General features: G+C 43.8%; 1 protein-coding gene across 1 annotated transcript in view; it reads right to left on the reverse strand.

The window, feature by feature from the left end:
• Positions 1–813: 813 nt before the first annotated feature.
• The window catches only part of NIBAN1 (niban apoptosis regulator 1), a gene marked incomplete at its 3' end in the record, with an annotated part of 150,681 nt that continues 132,863 nt past the window's right edge, over positions 814–18,631 (reverse strand). The window contains exons 9-14 of the mRNA XM_084250048.1: positions 18,366–18,553; positions 15,987–16,148; positions 13,992–14,102; positions 12,112–12,219; positions 4,492–4,603; positions 814–1,934 (exon numbers count right to left, since the gene is read on the reverse strand). Coding sequence (XP_084106174.1) covers positions 814–1,934; positions 4,492–4,603; positions 12,112–12,219; positions 13,992–14,102; positions 15,987–16,148; positions 18,366–18,553 — 1,802 coding nt within the window. The remainder of the gene's footprint in view (positions 1,935–4,491; positions 4,604–12,111; positions 12,220–13,991; positions 14,103–15,986; positions 16,149–18,365; positions 18,554–18,631) is intronic.

Consider the following 18,631-nt stretch of genomic DNA (forward strand, 5'->3'; position numbering starts at 1 on the left):
TTACTATGCCTGCTATAGTATGTGGTATAGAGTAACTGTTCAATAATATTTGTTGATTGGTAGGTTTTAAGCTCAGTAATTTAGCTAAGCGCTTTCTCGGCATGGTCTGAGGCTAATTTGGAATGCTTTCAGGCTTAAACATGCCAAGGAAATGTCTTGTTTCCTCTTAATTTCCAGAAAAGGTGATTAATTAATAAGAATCAACAAGATTAATGAACCAGAAATTGACAACAGAATTAGTGACAGGCCCAGACAGCTCCACAGACCACAACCTTCCTCCGATTCAGCCCAGCATCCCTGGAGATCTCTCAGGCTCCGTGGGCTGTATGAGGCAAGAGTGTTGTGTTCACATCATCCCTGTTTTCTTGCAGCCCAACTGTGGACAGATGCTGAGCCCTTAAGAGACAGTGAAGTTGGCATAATAGGTTGTGAAGCTGGATTTGCATATGCATTCTTAGAAAAAATTAAAAAGCGTTAAAGTGCATTGGGAGAAAATGTGCAAAGAGTGTTGGAGGCTGAACTCCTCCTGTTTTCAGTGTTTGTGTCAACACCCTACTCAGCTTCCTCTCACCCCAACACTCCACCACCATGAAATTCCTATTAACATGCTAAAGCAACAATTCACAATAGAACCGTTCAGTTCCACCAAGGTTTGCTTCATTCTGCATAGCCTGTTTCATCTGGTTTCATCATACAGATCAAGGAATTAATTAAAATTTTTTTAACAATTCGCATGCAACCCTTAAGTGTACCTATTACTATAACCCTTTGGCTGAATTTGTTCAAAGAAATACTTTTGCGAAATTGTCATATTCACTCCTCGGAAGGTGGTGGCTCTGGGGTACTCTCCTCATTCTGTGAGCCTAGGATATCGAGGTCTGGAGCATTCTCGACCACCCACTGACACTCATAAACATGGACAGGGGCAGCCTGCATCTCTGCATCCAAGCTGACAGGAGCCTGGGCAGTGCTGCTTTGCCCTCCCACCTCTTCTTGTTCTATGGAAACCTGGCTCTCCTGGGAGCCGATGGGGGCAGGACTGAAGGCACAATCTTCCTGGGGCAGGGTCTCTCCCTCCACAGAGTGGGCCTCCAGCGTGCAAGCCCTCCCTGGGAGATCCCTCTCTGCAGGCACTTCAGCCTCAGCCTGCTCCTCTGGTCTGGCTGGGCTGCCGGCACCCTTGGTAGGCCCTCCACTGGCTGGCGGAGCCCCTGGAAACCCCCCCAACTCTGCCCCACCAGCCTGAGCCTCTCCAAGGGAAGAATGGGCCTCCCTCTTGCTGACTTGACTTTCTTCACAGTTGTCCTGACTGGTGGCAGCTGCTTGATTGACCTCTGTGTACACATGGGTTGTCTCCTCTTCTTTTTCAATTTCTGGAGGAGCCAGGGTCTCCTCATTTGTATCTTTTCCTATGTCGAGATGGACAGACTCTATTGGTACCTCAACGGGCACTGTCAGCAGGCTTCTGAGCTCCTTTAAGGAACCTGAAGGAGATACAGATTCTGGCTTTAGGTGGGTGAGGTCTTCGCCCTCAGGAGTCTCTCCAAACTCCAGCTCTGCCAAGTGTGTGCCTGCCGTTCCCACCATGTCCTCTTCAGTCACAGGAGTCACAAGATGGTCATCCACACTTGAAATAATCACCTGCCCATCTCCACCGGAGGGAGGACTGGTCATAGTGAGAGAAGGACTTTCTCCTTTGGCCAGCTGACCAAGGCCCCCTGCCTGCTTCTCCACTGACTCCTGGAATACTTCATTATTTGGGGTCTCATCGTTTGGACCCTCATGCAAAATGGCCGAGGCTTTCCGCACAGGGCTGGCCTGGTTTGAGCCTGCAGGGGTTTTTAGATCGGCTAAGCTCAACACACTTTCACAGGGCAAGGCCATGTTGTCTTCAAATAAGTTGTGCTTCTTGAGGGTGGCAGCTTCCTTTATCACTGTAAGATACAGAAGAAAAGTTATGATATTAGCACGGTGCCCTGGCCAACATGGATTTTCCAATTTTATCCAGAAGCCAAATTCCCTGCTCAGTTTTTCTGGCTCTCCACATTTCTCAATCTCAAGTTCTAGGTGACGTCACCCTATCCAGGGAACCCTTCCTGACAGTCAAAGCCAAAAACTCTTTCCAGACTCTGGATCACAGCACTGTTCATCCATTTATTTCTTCACTCATTCATTTATTGAAACAACAAACATTGTCTGGGCATCTGCTACAGGACCCAGTTGACCTCTTAGCAGTGAACTTAATGTTGTCTATACAGATGTTGATTTCAAATGATGAACACTTGAAACAAATAATGTTATAATGCAATGTTACTTTAGTTAAAAAAACTGTAGTTTTAAATTTAAGAAATGATGCTTTATTGTTGTAAAAAATACAAAAAACAACCCATCTTCTTATATAGCTTTTTTTCCTTTATATTAATTATTAAAGCAACATTGCATTATAACCTTAAGTTTCAGGTGAGTGTCATTATAAATCAACATGTGTTTATATTACATGAAATTCACCACTGAAACTCCTCCAATTCTATCCTTCACTGTATGATTCGCCTCTTTATCTGATTTACCCAACTTTCCCTTCTGGTCCCTACTATAATAGATCTTATAGTCTAAAAGATTTTGTTTTATTTAGTTCATTCATTTCTTTATTTCTTCTATATGACTAACTTTAAAAAAATAATAAAACACTCTATTTTTATTAAACCAAAAAATCTGGATTTGTGGAATCCAAAGATGAATACAATAGGCCTTTGTGTTCCAGCCGCTCGCACTCCTTGTGGCCCACATCATATGGAAGCCCCAGTGCATCTCATCAGCTGCTGGTGCATGTGGTTCCAACCTTGCCTGCCCCAACTGAGGCGCTGCCCAGTCAAGGGCAGGGCTTGCTGCTCTCTGCTTTTCTCACAGGACAATGTGTAGCTGGAACTCAGCACAGAGCACGTGGAGTGTTGCGCTGTGGGGTCCAAAATGAGGACCTATGCACAACCAGCTCAGTCCCAGGGCCTCAGAAGAGCAGTTCTGGCAACAGTCAGAATAACAGCTGACATTGTTGCCCAGGAGCCTCTGCTCCAACCACACAGCCCAGGGGATGCCATGCACCTTGAATAGCTCAGGCCTATGTATTTGGTGAAATTGATGGGGTTAAGCGAGTGGGGTGCATAGGACCCTCTGAGAAAGATTTCAGCCCAGTTTCCTTTTCGGCAGCACATAGCGAATTTATTAAGGAAGAAGACATTTGCATAGATACAAACAGGCAAAGGTTGCATTTTAAAGGTTTATTAGAAAAAAGAGAAAGGCGGGGGGAAATGTGCCTGCATAGGCACAGGTGGGCAGACAGCTGCATTTTGCTAGAGCAAGGGGTGTTCTTATACAGTTTGCTTTGGGGTGATTCATTCCTTTGAGGAATTTTATCACTTTGGGGTCAGGTTGGGTTGGTTTTCTATAACACAGAATCCTTTCTGACTGCACCTCAGATTCCTGGAAACTTCCATGGCTGGTTTAACAACTGTCAATCATCCCTATCCCTACCTCTGCTTTCTGACTTTGTGAAAAACCTCCATCCCTAATTTTTCTACTCCAAGCTTTCATCATAATCATTTCCAGTGACTAGCAGCATAGTGTCCTAACAAAATCAGTCCACGGTGGCAACTTTTGCACAAAAAGCAGTAAAGTGCCTGAAGGAAGGGAGTCATTTACAAATTCCCTCAGAGGTGCTGCACTCAGCAGGCAGTAACCTTCACTGAGCCTTCCTTTATGGGGACATCTTGCCGACCTAAATGTAAATTCCTTATCTCATTGAGCCCAGGTGATTATGTGGCCAGGCCTTGCACATAGTCAATTTGGAGGGGTTCTGTCATATTCAACACCTTCCAGGGAGGAACCAGGTATGTTTTAGGGCTACAGATTGGGGATGGAGGATGCTCTCCAGCACATTTCTTTCCAGGCTTCTTGTCTGTACTCCTGTCCCCAACAGGTCTGATCCACAGGACAGAGGACAAGGCCAACAGTACTGCTGTACCCCCTCCTATGTCTGTGCCCAGCTGGGAGCAGGTGGGAGTGTACTGAGAGGGACAGCCCAGCCCTGTCCTGAAGTCACCTCACTGGACTCTCAGAGGTTCAGGAGCCTGTGGCTGGAAAGAGCCCTTTACTCTATCTGAAGAGCTATTCAGGAGACACGCTAGGTTGAATCTCTAAAGCCTCAGTTTTCTCATCTGAAAAAAAAAAAAAGCTTACAATTCCCATCTCACAGGGCTCTTACCTGTAGTGAGAGAGAACTAACGTCTAGCTCTGGGACAGTTCGGCACTGCCAAGACAGGCCGCTCAGTCTCCCTTTCTGGTCCTTGCCTTCCTCCCAGCTCCACAGCACCCTACTGTCAATTAACCTCCCCCTTCAAAAGGCTGAGAAAACAGAGCTGGGCTTCTGGTTCCATCTCCCAGGTGCTCCCTTCTAGAGTCTAAAGTTCTTTCCAGCCCCAGGTAAACCCTGCTTACCTTTCAGGGTTTCATCCAGGAGGATCTGATATAAAATCTCTTCATAGACATTTTCAACATGGATCATGTTGGTGTGGTCAGCAAAGATGAACTGCTCATATTTCTGAAGATCCTGGAGAGTGAGAGACAAGAAGATAAAGTGAACCAGACATGAGAGGTCTATTTGAGACTGTCCTTGGAGTGTGAGACTCTCAGTCATCAGTCTCTCCCTTCCCTCTCCCAGACACCATTCCCTACACTGGGCACACACTATGCATGCACTTTGAGGGCACAGACACCAGAGACTGCAATCATTTCAAGGCCCTATTAGTGGATCTGGGGCCCTACCCCCCTTCCTGTCTTCCTTTTTTGAAGTAACAGTTTGCAACACTGCATAGATCTCAGGCATACAGCTCCTCACATCAGCAACCATATGTATTACACTAAATGTCCAGTTACTACCACCAACCACCCTACCTGCTCCTTCCTCCCTTTCTAGTAACCACCATTCCGTTGTCAGAATCTAAGCATGTGTTTTTGGTTTTGCTTTGTTTATTCATTTGCTTTTTTTTTCCTTTTTAGTCCACAAATGAGTGAAATCATATGATATTTGTCTTTTTTCTTCCGATTTATTACATTGGCATAATCTCTTCAAGGTCCATCCTTGTTGTTGAAAATGGCAAAATTTCATCTTTTTATGGCTGAGAAGTATTCCAGTGTGTATCTAACACCTCTTCATTATTTCATTGTTGGACACTTGGATTTTTCCATATCTTGGCTATTGTAAATAACATTGCAGCGTGTGGGTGAATATATATTCTTGAATTGTGTTTTCATATTCTTTGCGTAAACACCCAGAAATGCGATTTAATGGATAATATGGTTATTTTAATTTTTTGAGGAACTACTATACTGTTTCCACTAGTGACTGTACTAGTTTACATCCCTGCCAACAGTGCACACCGTTCCTTTTTCTTCATATCCTCACCAATACTTATTATTTCTTGATATTTCCATAATCAGCATACTAACTAGTGTGGGATGAAATCTGATTGTGGTTTCTTTTTTTTTTAAATGTCAATAGTACGCTACCAAGGTATACACGGTATAATGAACACATTTAAAAACTGCAGCTCAGTGGCTAAGTATATCAACATACCCATGTAACCATGATCCAGATCAAGACAGAGAATATTTTCATCACACACACATACTTTCTAGTCTATACCTTCCAAAGGGATAAGTACGTATCTGATGGCCAGTGAGATTTTTGGGCCTAGAGTTGATGTATGCTCAACTATTCAATCGGGTAAGAGTGTTCAACTGTGTGGTGAGGAATGGAATTAGATTGTAGTGGTGAACTTAATGTGGTATATACAAGTGCTGACTTAAACAACGTGTTTCTGAGTCATATAAATGTTATGATGCAATGTTCTTCGATAAAAAATATTTAGTTAAATTAAAAAAAAAGAATAGAACACTTTTTCTGATATGGAGAACTTTTAGTCTTTTCAGGAACATTCTTCTCTTTCCTTCTAGCTGATCTTGGTGCTCCCTGACTCTTTCTTTGAAAGGCAGGTGTGATTCAAAATCCTTGCACCCTTCCTGCTTTTCCAAATGGCTTGCTTATTAGAAGCATGAGGATAGAGCATGGATCCAAAAGTACCAAATTATATCCTAGTGATAAAATCAGTAATCCTTGCACCTGGTTGTGTGGCTCTCAGAGAACCAGTGACTTAGCAGTGGGATTTGGTGTCTTTTGCCTACAGGAATTGGATTTATAGCAGGTGATCAGAAGTCACCACATTCAGACAACTCTCAGTGCTGGCATGTGGGGAGTTTGTCACCCAGGACCAAATCATAGCAGGCATTCCTGGGGTCCGTCTTTACCCCCACTAAAGCAAGGCCAAAGGATTGAAGAGACATGAGCTTCCATGACCCCAAGAGGGTCTGTGAGACTGAACTGACACACAGATTGGACACTACCCTGGAGTAGCTGTGGCCCTCTGGGAAAACTATGTCAGTGCTTTGTCTGTGCAGCTCTCTTCCTCTGCAGAATGAGGAGAACATGCTCCTGCCCTCAATACCCTTTGAACCCCTATGTGGTATCCCACTCCTGTTCCCCTGGTTTCTTTTCACCTCTCAGGACCAGATGTAAAGGACTCTGGGAAGACCCCACAAGCAGAGCTGATACACCTCTCCCCGGAGCTCTAGCCAGTGCCTCCCCATTCGCACCACTGGGCTCAGTTGACAGTGAACAGTGTGCACTGTCTTCTGTCCTGGGCTGTGAAGCCAAGATGGCAGGGACACTGGCCTGAAAATACAACCCACAAAATAAATTCCAGATCTGATACATATTTCATACATGTTTGCTGAATAAACAAAGAGTAGACTCTCACCATTTCAACCAGCTCTTTCTCTTGAAAAGAATGGTGTCTAGGAGCATTTATACCATTGTGACATGGCTAACTCTACAAAACAGGTTTCTTTTTCTTTTCTTTTTTTTTTTTTGGTAGCTGAAACAATATTTATTTAGGAGAAGTTTCTAAATATGAGATCATACATTAGAATAATACTTGATGCAATACAAAAAGAATAATACAAAAGAACAAGAAGTAGTTTCAAAAAGTAAAAGTGTATTTTTTTACTCAGCTGGAAGTTTAACATGAGTATTTCCTGATGAAGAGTAAGAGAGTGAGGCACAACTGTTTCCTACCTCCTTGCCAGTGGAAGTGAAGCCCATTACTTCTCATATTCTATTAGTTTTATTTATTTTTTTAAATAATAAAAAGGACTTTAATTTTATTTTTATTATTTTTTAATAATAAATTTTATTTTTATATTCCCCCATACAATTGCAAATGCCCCATTCTGACCCCAATCCTTCCCCTCCCGGCCCCCACCCCCCAAAAAGTGTCTCTGGTTCATAGTTTTTTGTTGATTTTGATTTTCACTTTCTTATACTTATTCATTTTCCTGGTCCCTTATTTAAGTTTTCTAGATTCCTGCTATGAGTGAGACCATCCGGTATTTTTCTTTTTCTTTTTGGCTTATTTCGCTGAGCATGATCCCTTCCAGCGCCATGCATGTTGCTGCAAATTGCATGTGTTTATCTTTTTTGAATGCTGAGTAATATTCCATGGTGTATATGTACCACATCTTCTTGATCCAGTCATCTATTTTTGGGCATTTGGGCTGTTTCCAAAGCTTAGCTATTGTAAATAGTGCTGCTATAAACATAGGGGTGCCGGTGCTCTTTGGAATTGATGTTTCTGTGTCCTTTGTGTAAATACCTAGGAGTGGAATTGCTGGATCATATGGAAGCTCTATGTTTAGTAGGTCCAGAAATCTCCACACAGCTCTCCATAGTGGTTGGACCAGTTTGCACTCCCACCAACAGTGCAGAAGAGTTCCTTTTTCTCCACACCCTCGCCAACATTTGTTGTTGCTAGTTTTTTTAATATGTGCCATTCTCACTGGTGTAAGATGGTATCTCATGGTAGTTTTGATTTGCATTTCCCTGATTACAAGTGATGTTGAACATTTTTTCATATGCCTGTTGGCCATTTGCATTTCCTCTCTGGAGAAGTTTCTTTTTAGCTCTTCTGCCCATTTTTTGACTGGATTATTTTCTTTGTTGTTGCTGAGTCTCATCAGCTCTTTGCAGATTTTTGTGATCAGTCCTTTATCATTAGTGTTGGGTGCAAAAATGTTCTCCCAGTTGGTGGGGTTTCTCTTTGTTTTTGTTATTGTCTCTTTTGCTGTGCAGAAGCTCTTTAATTTGATGTAGTCCCAGCTATTTATCTTTGCCTTTACTATCACTGCTTTGGGTGCTGTGTCTGTAAAGATGTCTTTGTTATGCAAATCACGTAGTGTTTCGCCTATATTTCCTTCTATGTATTTTATGGTTTCAGGTCTTATGTCTAGTTCTTTAATCCATTTACAAAACAGGTTTTCTATATGAACTGTCACAGAAGTTTAATTCCCTGGACCTGGACCAATTAAATTTGAATCCCTGAGGGTGGCTTGTGGGGAATCAGAATTTTTCTAAAGCTTCCCAGGCAATTCTAATGTGTTCTTGGATTGAGGACCACAGACCTAGGAAGTGACTTAACCAAGGAAAACACACTTAATAAAATAAAATATTCTTCTCTGAAGCAAATAATTCCCTAATTCATCAGTTCTAATTCATCTGTTCTGGAAATTCGGAGTTTTAAAAATCTCTAATGCTCAGAGCAAAGAAAGTTTGTTCAATAAATGGTGCTGGGAAAACTGGGTCGCTACATGCAAAAGAATGAAGCTTGACCACCACCTCACACCATACACAAAAATCAACTCAAAATGGATTAAAGAACTAGACATAAGACCTGAAACCATAAAATATATAGAAGGAAATATAGGCGAAACACTACGTGATTTGCACATCAAAGACATCTTTACAGACACATCACCCAAAGCAGTGATAGTGAAGGCAAAGATAAACAGCTGGGACTACATCAAATTAAAGAGCTTTTGCACAGCAAAAGAGACAATAACAAAAACAAAGAGAAACCCCACCAACTGGGAGAACATTTTTGCACCCAACACTAATGATAAAGGACTGATCACAAAAATCTGCAAAGAGCTGATGAGACTCAACAACAACAAAGAAAATAATCCAGTCAAAAAATGGGCAGAAGAGCTTAAAAGAAACTTCTCTGAAGAGGAAATGCAAATGGCCAACAGGCATATGAAAAAATGTTCAACATCACTTGTCATCAGGGAAATGCAAATCAAAACTACCATGAGATACCATCTTACACCAGTGAGAATGGCACATATTAAAAAAACTAGCAACAACAAATGTTGGCGAGGGTGTGGAGAAAAAGGAACTCTTCTGCACTGTTGGTGGGAGTGCAAACTGGTCCAACCACTGTGGAAAGCTGTGTGGAGATTTCTGGACCTACTAAACATAGAGCTTCCATATGATCCAGCAATTCCACTCCTAGGTATTTACCCAAAGAACACAGAAACATCAATTCCAAAGAGCACCGGCACCCCTATGTTTATAGCAGCACTGTTTACAATAGCTAAGCTTTGGAAACAACCCAAATGCCCAAAAATAGATGACTGGATCAAGAAGATGTGGTACATATATACCATGGAATATTACTCAGCATTCAAAAAAGATAAACACATGCAATTTGCAGCAACATGGATGGCGCTGGAAGGGATCATGCTCAGCGAAATAAGCCAAAAAGAAAAAGAAAAACACCGGATGGTCTCACTCATAGCAGGAATCTAGAAAACTTAAATAAGGGACCAGGAAAATGAATAACTATAAGATAGTGAAAATCAAAATCAACAAAAAACTATGAACCAGAGACACTTTTAGGGGGGCGGGAGGGGAGGGATTGGGGTCAGAATGGGGGGGCTGCAATTGTATGGGGAATATAACAATAAAATTTATTTAAAAAAAAAAATCTCTAATGCTCAATAGCCTTCATTCCTGAAAGCTTTGGGACATAGTTTCTTCTGAAACCATTCTCCCTTGAATTCAAATCTCAAAAGTTTCTTACAGGGCCTCCCCAGTGACGCAGCGGTTGAGCACTGGGTTGCAAAACTGCCCGCAGCCTCTGCAGCACCGGTTCAATCCCCGGTCACCGGGCAAGGGTCCCACATGGCGCGACAGACCTCTCCTGCCGCCCGCTACTCCCCTCAGCAGTGTACTTCATCAGTCTGGCTGCTCTGCTCTCCCCTCTGGCTCTGGTGAATTCTCTCACCCTCCCACGCTTCTGACTGTACCCAGTGCTTGTATAAATAAAATAAATAAATCTTAAAAAAAAAAGTTTCTTACAGATGGGGATCAACTCTGCTGATTTTTGGAAAGAGGGGAGCAGACAAGAGTGGTGGCTTTCCTTACCCTTCCCCTCTTCTGAGAGGAGGTGGCTCGAAGGCCCCCAAACAGCTTTTGAGACTAAAAAAGGAAAACATGTTAAGCAGAATGTCTGAGCCCAGACATGTCCAGAGGTGGGCTGAGCCATCCCCTGGTGGCTGAGCTTCTCCATCCATACAAGGCCAAGGGACAATCACAGAGACAGATTCTTTGCTCCCCTGCGGGGATCGAATACTTCTCTATGAAAGAAATACAACCCCCCAAATAAATTCCAGGCAGGTAACTAGATATACTGATGAGACTCTGGAAAAAAATAAACAGCCCATCACTTAGAGAATATTAAAATGCCCAAAGACATTTCTGTGGCCAAATAACTCATGCAAAGATTTTAAATGTTCCAATGTTTGGAGACTCTCTCTTTGCTGCCAAAAAGTCCTTTTTAAATCTGAAAACATTCTTTATTATTGACAGAGAGGCCTGCAAATGTGCAGGCTCACAGGTCATTTCTGAAATGGAAAAGTAGGGATGGTTGTGGTACACAACAGTTGAAGCCAGCAGTTCACAAACCTGGCTACACTTTAGAAGCAGTGAGAATGGGAGTAGGGAAGTCTTGGTAAAATTATTTTAAAAAATCAGGATCATGGGAGTAGGGCTGAGTCAGTATTTCTCAAATGCTCCCCAGATGACTCTAATGTGCAGCCCAAATTAAAAGCACTGATGTGAAAAACCAATTAATTATCCATTAATGTCACTTTAACTCCCTGAGATATTCCTGAATGCATTCCACACCACCAGTGAGCGGGTGCTGGGTTCAAGGTTGGTGCTTCCCAGCTCTGTGACTTTGGGCTGTTACTTAAGCCCTGAGGTTTTTCCATTTGCACAATGAGGAGATACGCCCTCCAAGTGTTGTCATAAGACAATTCATCACTGAGACAATTCATACAAAGTGGTGACCACAGTGCCTTGCATATGGTTAGCAACCATCAAAATGTTCATAGTATCATTCTAGTCTTCTAAGTCTCAAAGATACTCTGAGCATTATCTCCATTTTCTAGAAGATGAAATCTAGAGAGGAAAAGTGACTTGTGCAAGGCATAGAGCTGATACCTGGAAAAAGCAAGTCTGGGCCCTAGGCATCCCCAAGCCTGCAGAGCCTGCATCTACCCATCCACTGGGCCCTGACACTCTCATGCCTTCATAATCCTGCCCTCCCTAGTTGCTTAGTGTTCATTGTAGCTTTAAGTGGTTTTATTTACATTGATCACTAAAGAAATGTTGCTGGATTTAACAAAATCAATACCCTTCTGTAATCATGTCACTTACAGTCTTTACCTGGGTGTGGTGGGCAAGTCTCAGAGCACCTGTTGGCCCCATGAGTCAGACTAAATGAGGCTTACCCAGTATACTCTACCACACCCCTTAGTTTGGCTCAAACTCAGATCATTACCCTTTGAGATCATGTCTGGTCCAGGGCTGGCAAATCTGGCCAGCGGCTTGTTTTGGTAAAGTTCTATGGGAACACAGACATGTTCGTTTGTTTTTGTATTGTCTGGCTGCTTCTGTGCTCTGACAGCAGATTTGAGTAGCTTCAACCCAAATAGTATGGTGCATGAATCCTAAAATATTTACTATCTGACCATTTGCCATAAAAAGCTGGGGACCCCTCCCTGGTCTGGTGTACTATTTGCAAGCGCATCATCGCAAAAGAATTTACTTGGACTTCACAAGCAATCAGAGCAGGACCATGGAGTCACCCATCCCCTTACTGGTTTGCATGTGGCCGCCAGTGCCTTCTGCATGGTGGGAAGTGTGATCTGAACCAGCGCCTCTTGAAATATTCTCTTCCGGATGGTGCTGCTGTCATAATCATATTGCTGTCAATACAGAGACAGAAACATATGCTAAATAGCAACATTGCAATCTGTTAACTTTGGCTTAAACAAAAAACTCAGTCATTCGCATCCTCTCCCTTCCCCCTTTGCCCAATTTCTGAGTACCCTGTGGTGTTTTCAAGGTCTCAGAAATCTCTCTATGCAATGCTTACACTCTAGGTAGAGGTTCTGACTGATAATGACCCATCTTACAATCTCCTCAAACAGATAAGGAAACTGAGGCAAGACAAAACAGAGCAGCCCCCTGCACTGTAGAAGTGGGGTGTAGTGTGGGTAGAAGTGGGTCGTGAGTATGCGCTTCATCACCCTTGTCCCAGGCAGGACCATGATCATCTCCCTCTTTCACTCCACATCCCCAAAGCAGGACAAATGGTTTATAGTGATTTTTCCCAAGAGAAAAACAAGCCTGGCTCATAGTTGCCTTCCATTGTGGCCTTTAATCAGAGTTTTTAGTACCCAGAACAAGAAAGGTGAAGATTCACTCTGTTACACATGGGATATCCAACCCTAGGGACCAGGATTTGGTTTTAGATGTCACTTGAAGGAGATCACAGAAAAACTGGAAGCTCCTTGTCACAGGCTGTGCGAGAATAGTCAGGCCAGGCATAGAGTGGTTCGAGAGATGAAGGATTTATCCTGGAGCGTGTAACTTGGGGAAAAATTAGAGCTCTATTCAAACCACCAAAGGGTATCACATGAAAGAAGGACATGAACAAAGAGACAGAACGAGCAAGAGCTTAGGCTTAACATAGGAGGCATGGCCTTGCAGTTAAGTGTCTGAAGAAGAAATGGACTATCTGAGAGTAAGTGCCCTGACACAGGAAGTGGTATTAACACTATCTTTTTTTTTTTCTCACTTGCAAGTTCATTATTATCACAATTATTTGTGTTTCTATGGTATTTCTTTTAAGCTCAATTGTTTGGTTGCTGGAGTTTTCCACTTGCTGAGAGCAGCAGGACTAGGTCTGCAATTCGGGGACCCCTGCTAGCTCTGAGGGACTTGATCTTCTGCTCCAAGGTTCTTTAGGGGAGTAGAAGGTTGTAAAAATATCAGTGTACTAAGTTTAAGGATTGCTTTAGCTCCAATCTTGACTAGCCTGTTGAGTTTCCATTCATCACATTAGCTCTTAGTCAGTTTCCTCATCTCTACAATGAGTCCAATTTCTAAATATCTCACAAGTTTTTATGAAGGGCAAATGAAACAGGATAGGTTAAAACAAAAAGTTCTAATGACATATAATATCGGTGCAAGCTTCTATTATTACATCCATTTCCATATATACTTATGTACGGAGCAAACTGAAAGCAATTTTATATGGCAAGTATCTTTTCCTTGGCCATGAAATTTATGTTGGCTTAACTTAAATGAGTTTTATGATACCGTAAATTCTTTGAAGAAAGAAGGCGTGCCTTGCCTATTTCTATGTCCCATGCAATAATCATTATAATGCTTTGCTTCCAGTGGGCAGCCAGGAAATACCAAATCCAACTGCTAAGACAGGAAGCCAGACAGACATTCCCTTCCAGCTGAAGGTCAGATGTAGAGGCCTGGTAGTCCCCGAAGCAGCCACTAGATGGCAGAACAGGCATGAAAGTCTAACTGGGCACTGCTGCCCTTGGGAAGAAAAGAGGGGAAAGATGGGAGGGAAAAGGGGGCGGGAGTGAAAGAAAGGGCTTGATAATTTCCACTTTATAAAAGAAACAGAGGTCACATTCTTGATGCAGGCTTCCCACAAATGAAAGGACGATTTTACCTTTAAGACTCGGAGCTTCACCTTCTCAATGGCAGCTGCTGTTTTGGAAGCCTCTCCTTGGAGGTGTGGGGAAAGCAACTGCTCAAAAGTGAAGACTGCATTCCCCATCAGCTAGAAATCAAGGCAACACAGAAACAGATGCAGTCAGGGGCAGGGGCTGCACTGGGGTCTGCGTAAGTGGCCTGAGAGAGGGAGGGGATGGCCATTGATAGGGGTCTCCTAGGGCACTAATTGGGGGTGGCCCAGGGAACAGGTCTTCATCCCACTGCCTGGTCTGTGTGTGAAATGAGGAGATGCAGCCGTGGGATCAGCCAGAGGCTAGGATACGCGCATGCACACCTGTGGATGGAGGGGTATGTGCATGTTTGTGTCTTTTCTTCATATCACTTCTCCTTCCAACCTGAACTGAAAACACAGACTCAGAGCTGCAAATCCCATTAGCCCCACGGTGGTCCTGCTCTTCCTTCATTCTCTGGTACCTGCAGCCAAGGCTTAGGGAGCTGAGGTAAGAACCTTCTCCAGTTATTTTTTGGCTGCTTTACCACCCCTTTTAGTGAAGGTAAACCACTCTGCAGCAAACTCTCTCCTCTTTCCACTCTCACCATACTCCTCTTATTTGGGGACCAGACTGGGTGGGAGGCAGACAGTCTCAGGGCCTTAGGAGACCCTGCTGATACCTCTGAGGTGAGGGAATGGAAATGGAAGGGGCCAGATATTTTTTAACATCAGATTTCTTATTCTCCTCTCTTGATATGAGTTTCACCAGGGACCACCATTATCAAAAGGGTTTCTGTTAACTGTTGCCTAATTTTGTTCCTTGTCAGTTTTTTTTAAAGATTTATTTATTTATTTATTTATTTATTTATTTATATAAGCATTGGGTACAGTCAGAAGCGTGGGAGGGTGAGAGAATTCACCAGAGCCAGAGCGGGGAGCAGAGCAGGCAGAAGGACCGAAGTACACTGCTGAGGGGAGCAGCGGGCGGCAGGAGAGGTCTGCGCGCCATGTGGGACCCTCCTCCGGTGGCCGGGGAGCAGCCGGGGATCAAACCTGCGCTGCAGAGGCTGCGGGCAGCTTCGCAACCCAGCGCTCAACCGCTGCGCCACCGGGGAGGCCCCCTTGTCAGTTTTTAATGCTTCGCAACTCAGATATTAGATAATAAGATGTATCACTTAACCCTGCCTATACATTTTAAGAAAGAAAATATTCCTTTCTTCCCCCAAGCCTGAGACTGCAAGTCTCCAGCAGGCCTTTCCTCAGTGCCCCAAACACTATTGTGAGCTGATTTAAGACTCTGTCTCCCCATCATCTCCCTGAAGTGGGAGCTGCACAGAGCCCAGCCCACAGCAAGGTCCCCAGCAGATCTGCATAATAGAATCCTGCTCTTCAGCAACAGGGCTCACACCCTTTCTTCATTGAGAAAGCACTGTCATGTGGAGACAGTAGCTACTCCTTCCTGTTGCTGGAGGAAAAGTTCCACAGGGGGAAAGAACACACCTACAATGTAGGCTCAAGAAATCCAAACCGGAAGATATGACTGACTGACTGACTGACTGATCTACTCTTAAGTAGGTTGGGAAATTCATTGAAGCTGGCGGTACACAATTCTGGCTGCACTTTAGAAGCAGTGAGAATGGGAGTGGAGAAGTCTTGGTAAAATTATTTTGAAAAATCAGAATCAAGGGAGTGGGGCTGAGGCATAAGTATTTCTCAAACACTCCCCAGATGATTCTAATGTACAGCCCAAATTAAAAGCACTGATGTGACAAACCAAGTGATTATCCATTAATGTCACTTTAACTCCCTGAGATATTTCTTCTCTGTGATGTTCATCAACGTGGAAAAAAGAGGAAGCCAGCTGGAAGGACAAGATTTATCCTCACTCGACATGATGATAAAAAAAAAAAATATAGGCCTCATTCTTGGGCTGCCCCAACACCCATCTCTCACTGTCCCCCGCTTCCTCCTGTCCTCATACACCCCTGCTGTTCCCACCTCTTGCATGTAGTTCTGTGTCCTCTGGGCCACCAAGTCCACGTGGGGGAATCTGAAGCGGCTCCTGAGATCCTGCAAGCGTTCTTGGAGCTGGTCGACTTTGATATAACCAGGTTCCATCTTCGCGGAATCCAGTGGAAGATTCTTAAGCTGGTCTAGATGCTGCATTTTGGCGATGGAAAAAAATTAAGCACCTTCAGACATTTACATGGTACATATCAGACATTTACATGGTACATTCAATATTATTACACATTGCATAGATGCTGAACAATCAAATGTTTGTTACTAGCTCTCACTTCTCAGATCCTGAAACTTCCATTATCTGATTTTCTTCCTTCAGTGGGTCCCTGGGTGCCTCTATTGCTCGGACAGAGCAGAACTGGTAGAACTAACTGGACAACGGGAGAAGTCAGGGGTGCATCCAAGGGGTTGCAGTCTTTGTAAGCTCTTGGTGGTCTCCGAGCTCCCAAGTTTAGAGCTCAGGAATGCTAGGCTCCTGGGCGCATGGAATTGTTACAGGGCCCAGGAGCCTCCCAAACCTTCTTTTGTGAGTGGCATCCTTTCCCCAAAAGTATCATGGTGAGGAGATTCAAATTCCTCCTGGACTCCTGGACTCTGGGAGTGAAGTCAGAATGCCTACAGTTCTCTCAGGCTCAGACAGGATCCACAGAGCTCCCCTCTACTCTTGGCTCTCTGCAGTGCTAGTGGATTTTCAGGAGGGTGATAAGTAGAGGCCTAACCTGGGAAAGGTATCCGGTTTTAAAAACTGGGGTCTCTCAGGGCCTCCCCTGGTGGAGTGGGTGGCTGAGCACCACACTGTGAAGCTGTCTGCAGCCTCTGCAGAGCCGGTTCAATCCCTGCCGGCCGGCAAGGGTCCCACATGGCGTTGCAGACCTCTCCTGTCTCGCCCGCTGCTCCCCTCAGCAGTGTGTTTCATCAGTCTGCCTGTTCTCTTCCCCACTCTGTCTCTGGTGAATCCTCTCACCCTCCCGCGTATCTGGCCTGTATCCCGGTTCTTGTATACATAAATTAATTAATTAAAAAACTGGAGTCTCTCAAAACAAAACTTCAAGAAAAAGAAAAAAATATCAAGCAGAGGCATACAGCAGGGGAAGGGGAAGGGGGGAGTCAAAACAGGAGAGGGAAGAGCACAAGGGACCGTGGTGATGAAGCAGAGTGCTGTGGTGGTGGGAAAACTATGGGACAACACCTGAGAGGAGAAATCAAAGATTGTTTATAAATATGAACAATGATCCAAGAAAATAAATAAACTGCCAAAATATTTGCAAAATGATCTTGTTTTGGTGCAATGGCACGTATGTGTAAATATAAAGTAATAAGAAAGGAAAAGAAACAGAGGCATTTGTTTTCATGCACTGATTTCTGGGGATGTCCATCATAATATATCAAGCGCAAGGCCAAACCACTGGGCAGTATTTGTCAGTGACTCTTGAAGTCTAAGGAGCATGAAATTCTCTGGAGGTCTTATCAAATCATACTTATGAGGTCTTATCAAATCATACTTATCAAATCATACTTATGGAGGTCTTATCAAATCAGAATTTTGGATTCATAAGATCATGGTGGGGCCTGAGAATCTTCTTTGAACCACAAGGTATTGATGACAATCTGGTTCAGAGACCATGCTTTGAGAAACGTTGGTCTTTATCATGAGTCTGTATTTTTTTTTACGATTTATTTATTTTTATACAAGAACCGGGGTACAGGCCAGATGTGCAGGAGGGTGAGAGGATTCACCCGAGACAGAGCGGAGAACAGAACAGAAAGACGGACTGAAATACACTGCTGAGGGGAGCAGCGCACAAGAAAGGAGAGGTCTGCCCTGCCATATGGGTATCTCTGTGGTTGGCGGGGATCCAACTGCACTGCAGAGGCTGTGGACAGCTTCACAGCGCTGTGCTCAACCACCTGCACCACCAGGGAGGCCCCTGAATCTGTATTTTTTGAAAACAAGCAAATTATGCATAAATGAAGATATATGCTAATATATTGGCGTGAATAAGGAAAGAGTATGTGAAAACATATTAATATTAAAGTATTTAGTTATTTCAGGGAGTTGGACGTAGAGGTGGCCTCAGAGTTGGGGGTGGACTAGGTTGGGTGGGTATGGGTGATGGTGATTCATTTGGACTTTATGCATATATATATATATATATATATATATATATATTCATCTGGCTTTTCTTTCATTCATTCACCTGATTTCCAATATTAATGGTTTTCAAGTGGCAAAATTAAATAGCCTGCTTGTTCAAGTGAGCAGGAAGGGAGGGAGGGAGAAAAGCAGACGCATCCTTATGGAAAAGCCAGCCCTGGGAGAATGTCCTCACTCAGCATCTTGGCTTCGCAGCCTACCTCCTTTAGCTGGATATTGTCTTTGGTGGCTTGAAAGTTCTGGCTAAGTTCATCCACTTCTTTTTCAAAGAGTGAGCGTACTTCACTGAACCCGGAGCTCACCGGTCCCATGAGCTCCTCCAGAATGGACGTCAGGAATGGCTGCACATTCTCGGCACAGATTTTGTCTGCTGGCTGGGCCACCATCGCTGCAGTAGGAAAGAACCAGAAAAATGGGACTTGGAGCAAAATTGCATTCGGAGGCCCTGGATTAAGGCCAGGGCTGG

Source organism: Talpa europaea (genome assembly GCF_964194135.1).
Source record: "Talpa europaea genome assembly, chromosome: 12".
NCBI classification, from domain to species: domain Eukaryota; kingdom Metazoa; phylum Chordata; class Mammalia; order Eulipotyphla; family Talpidae; genus Talpa; species Talpa europaea.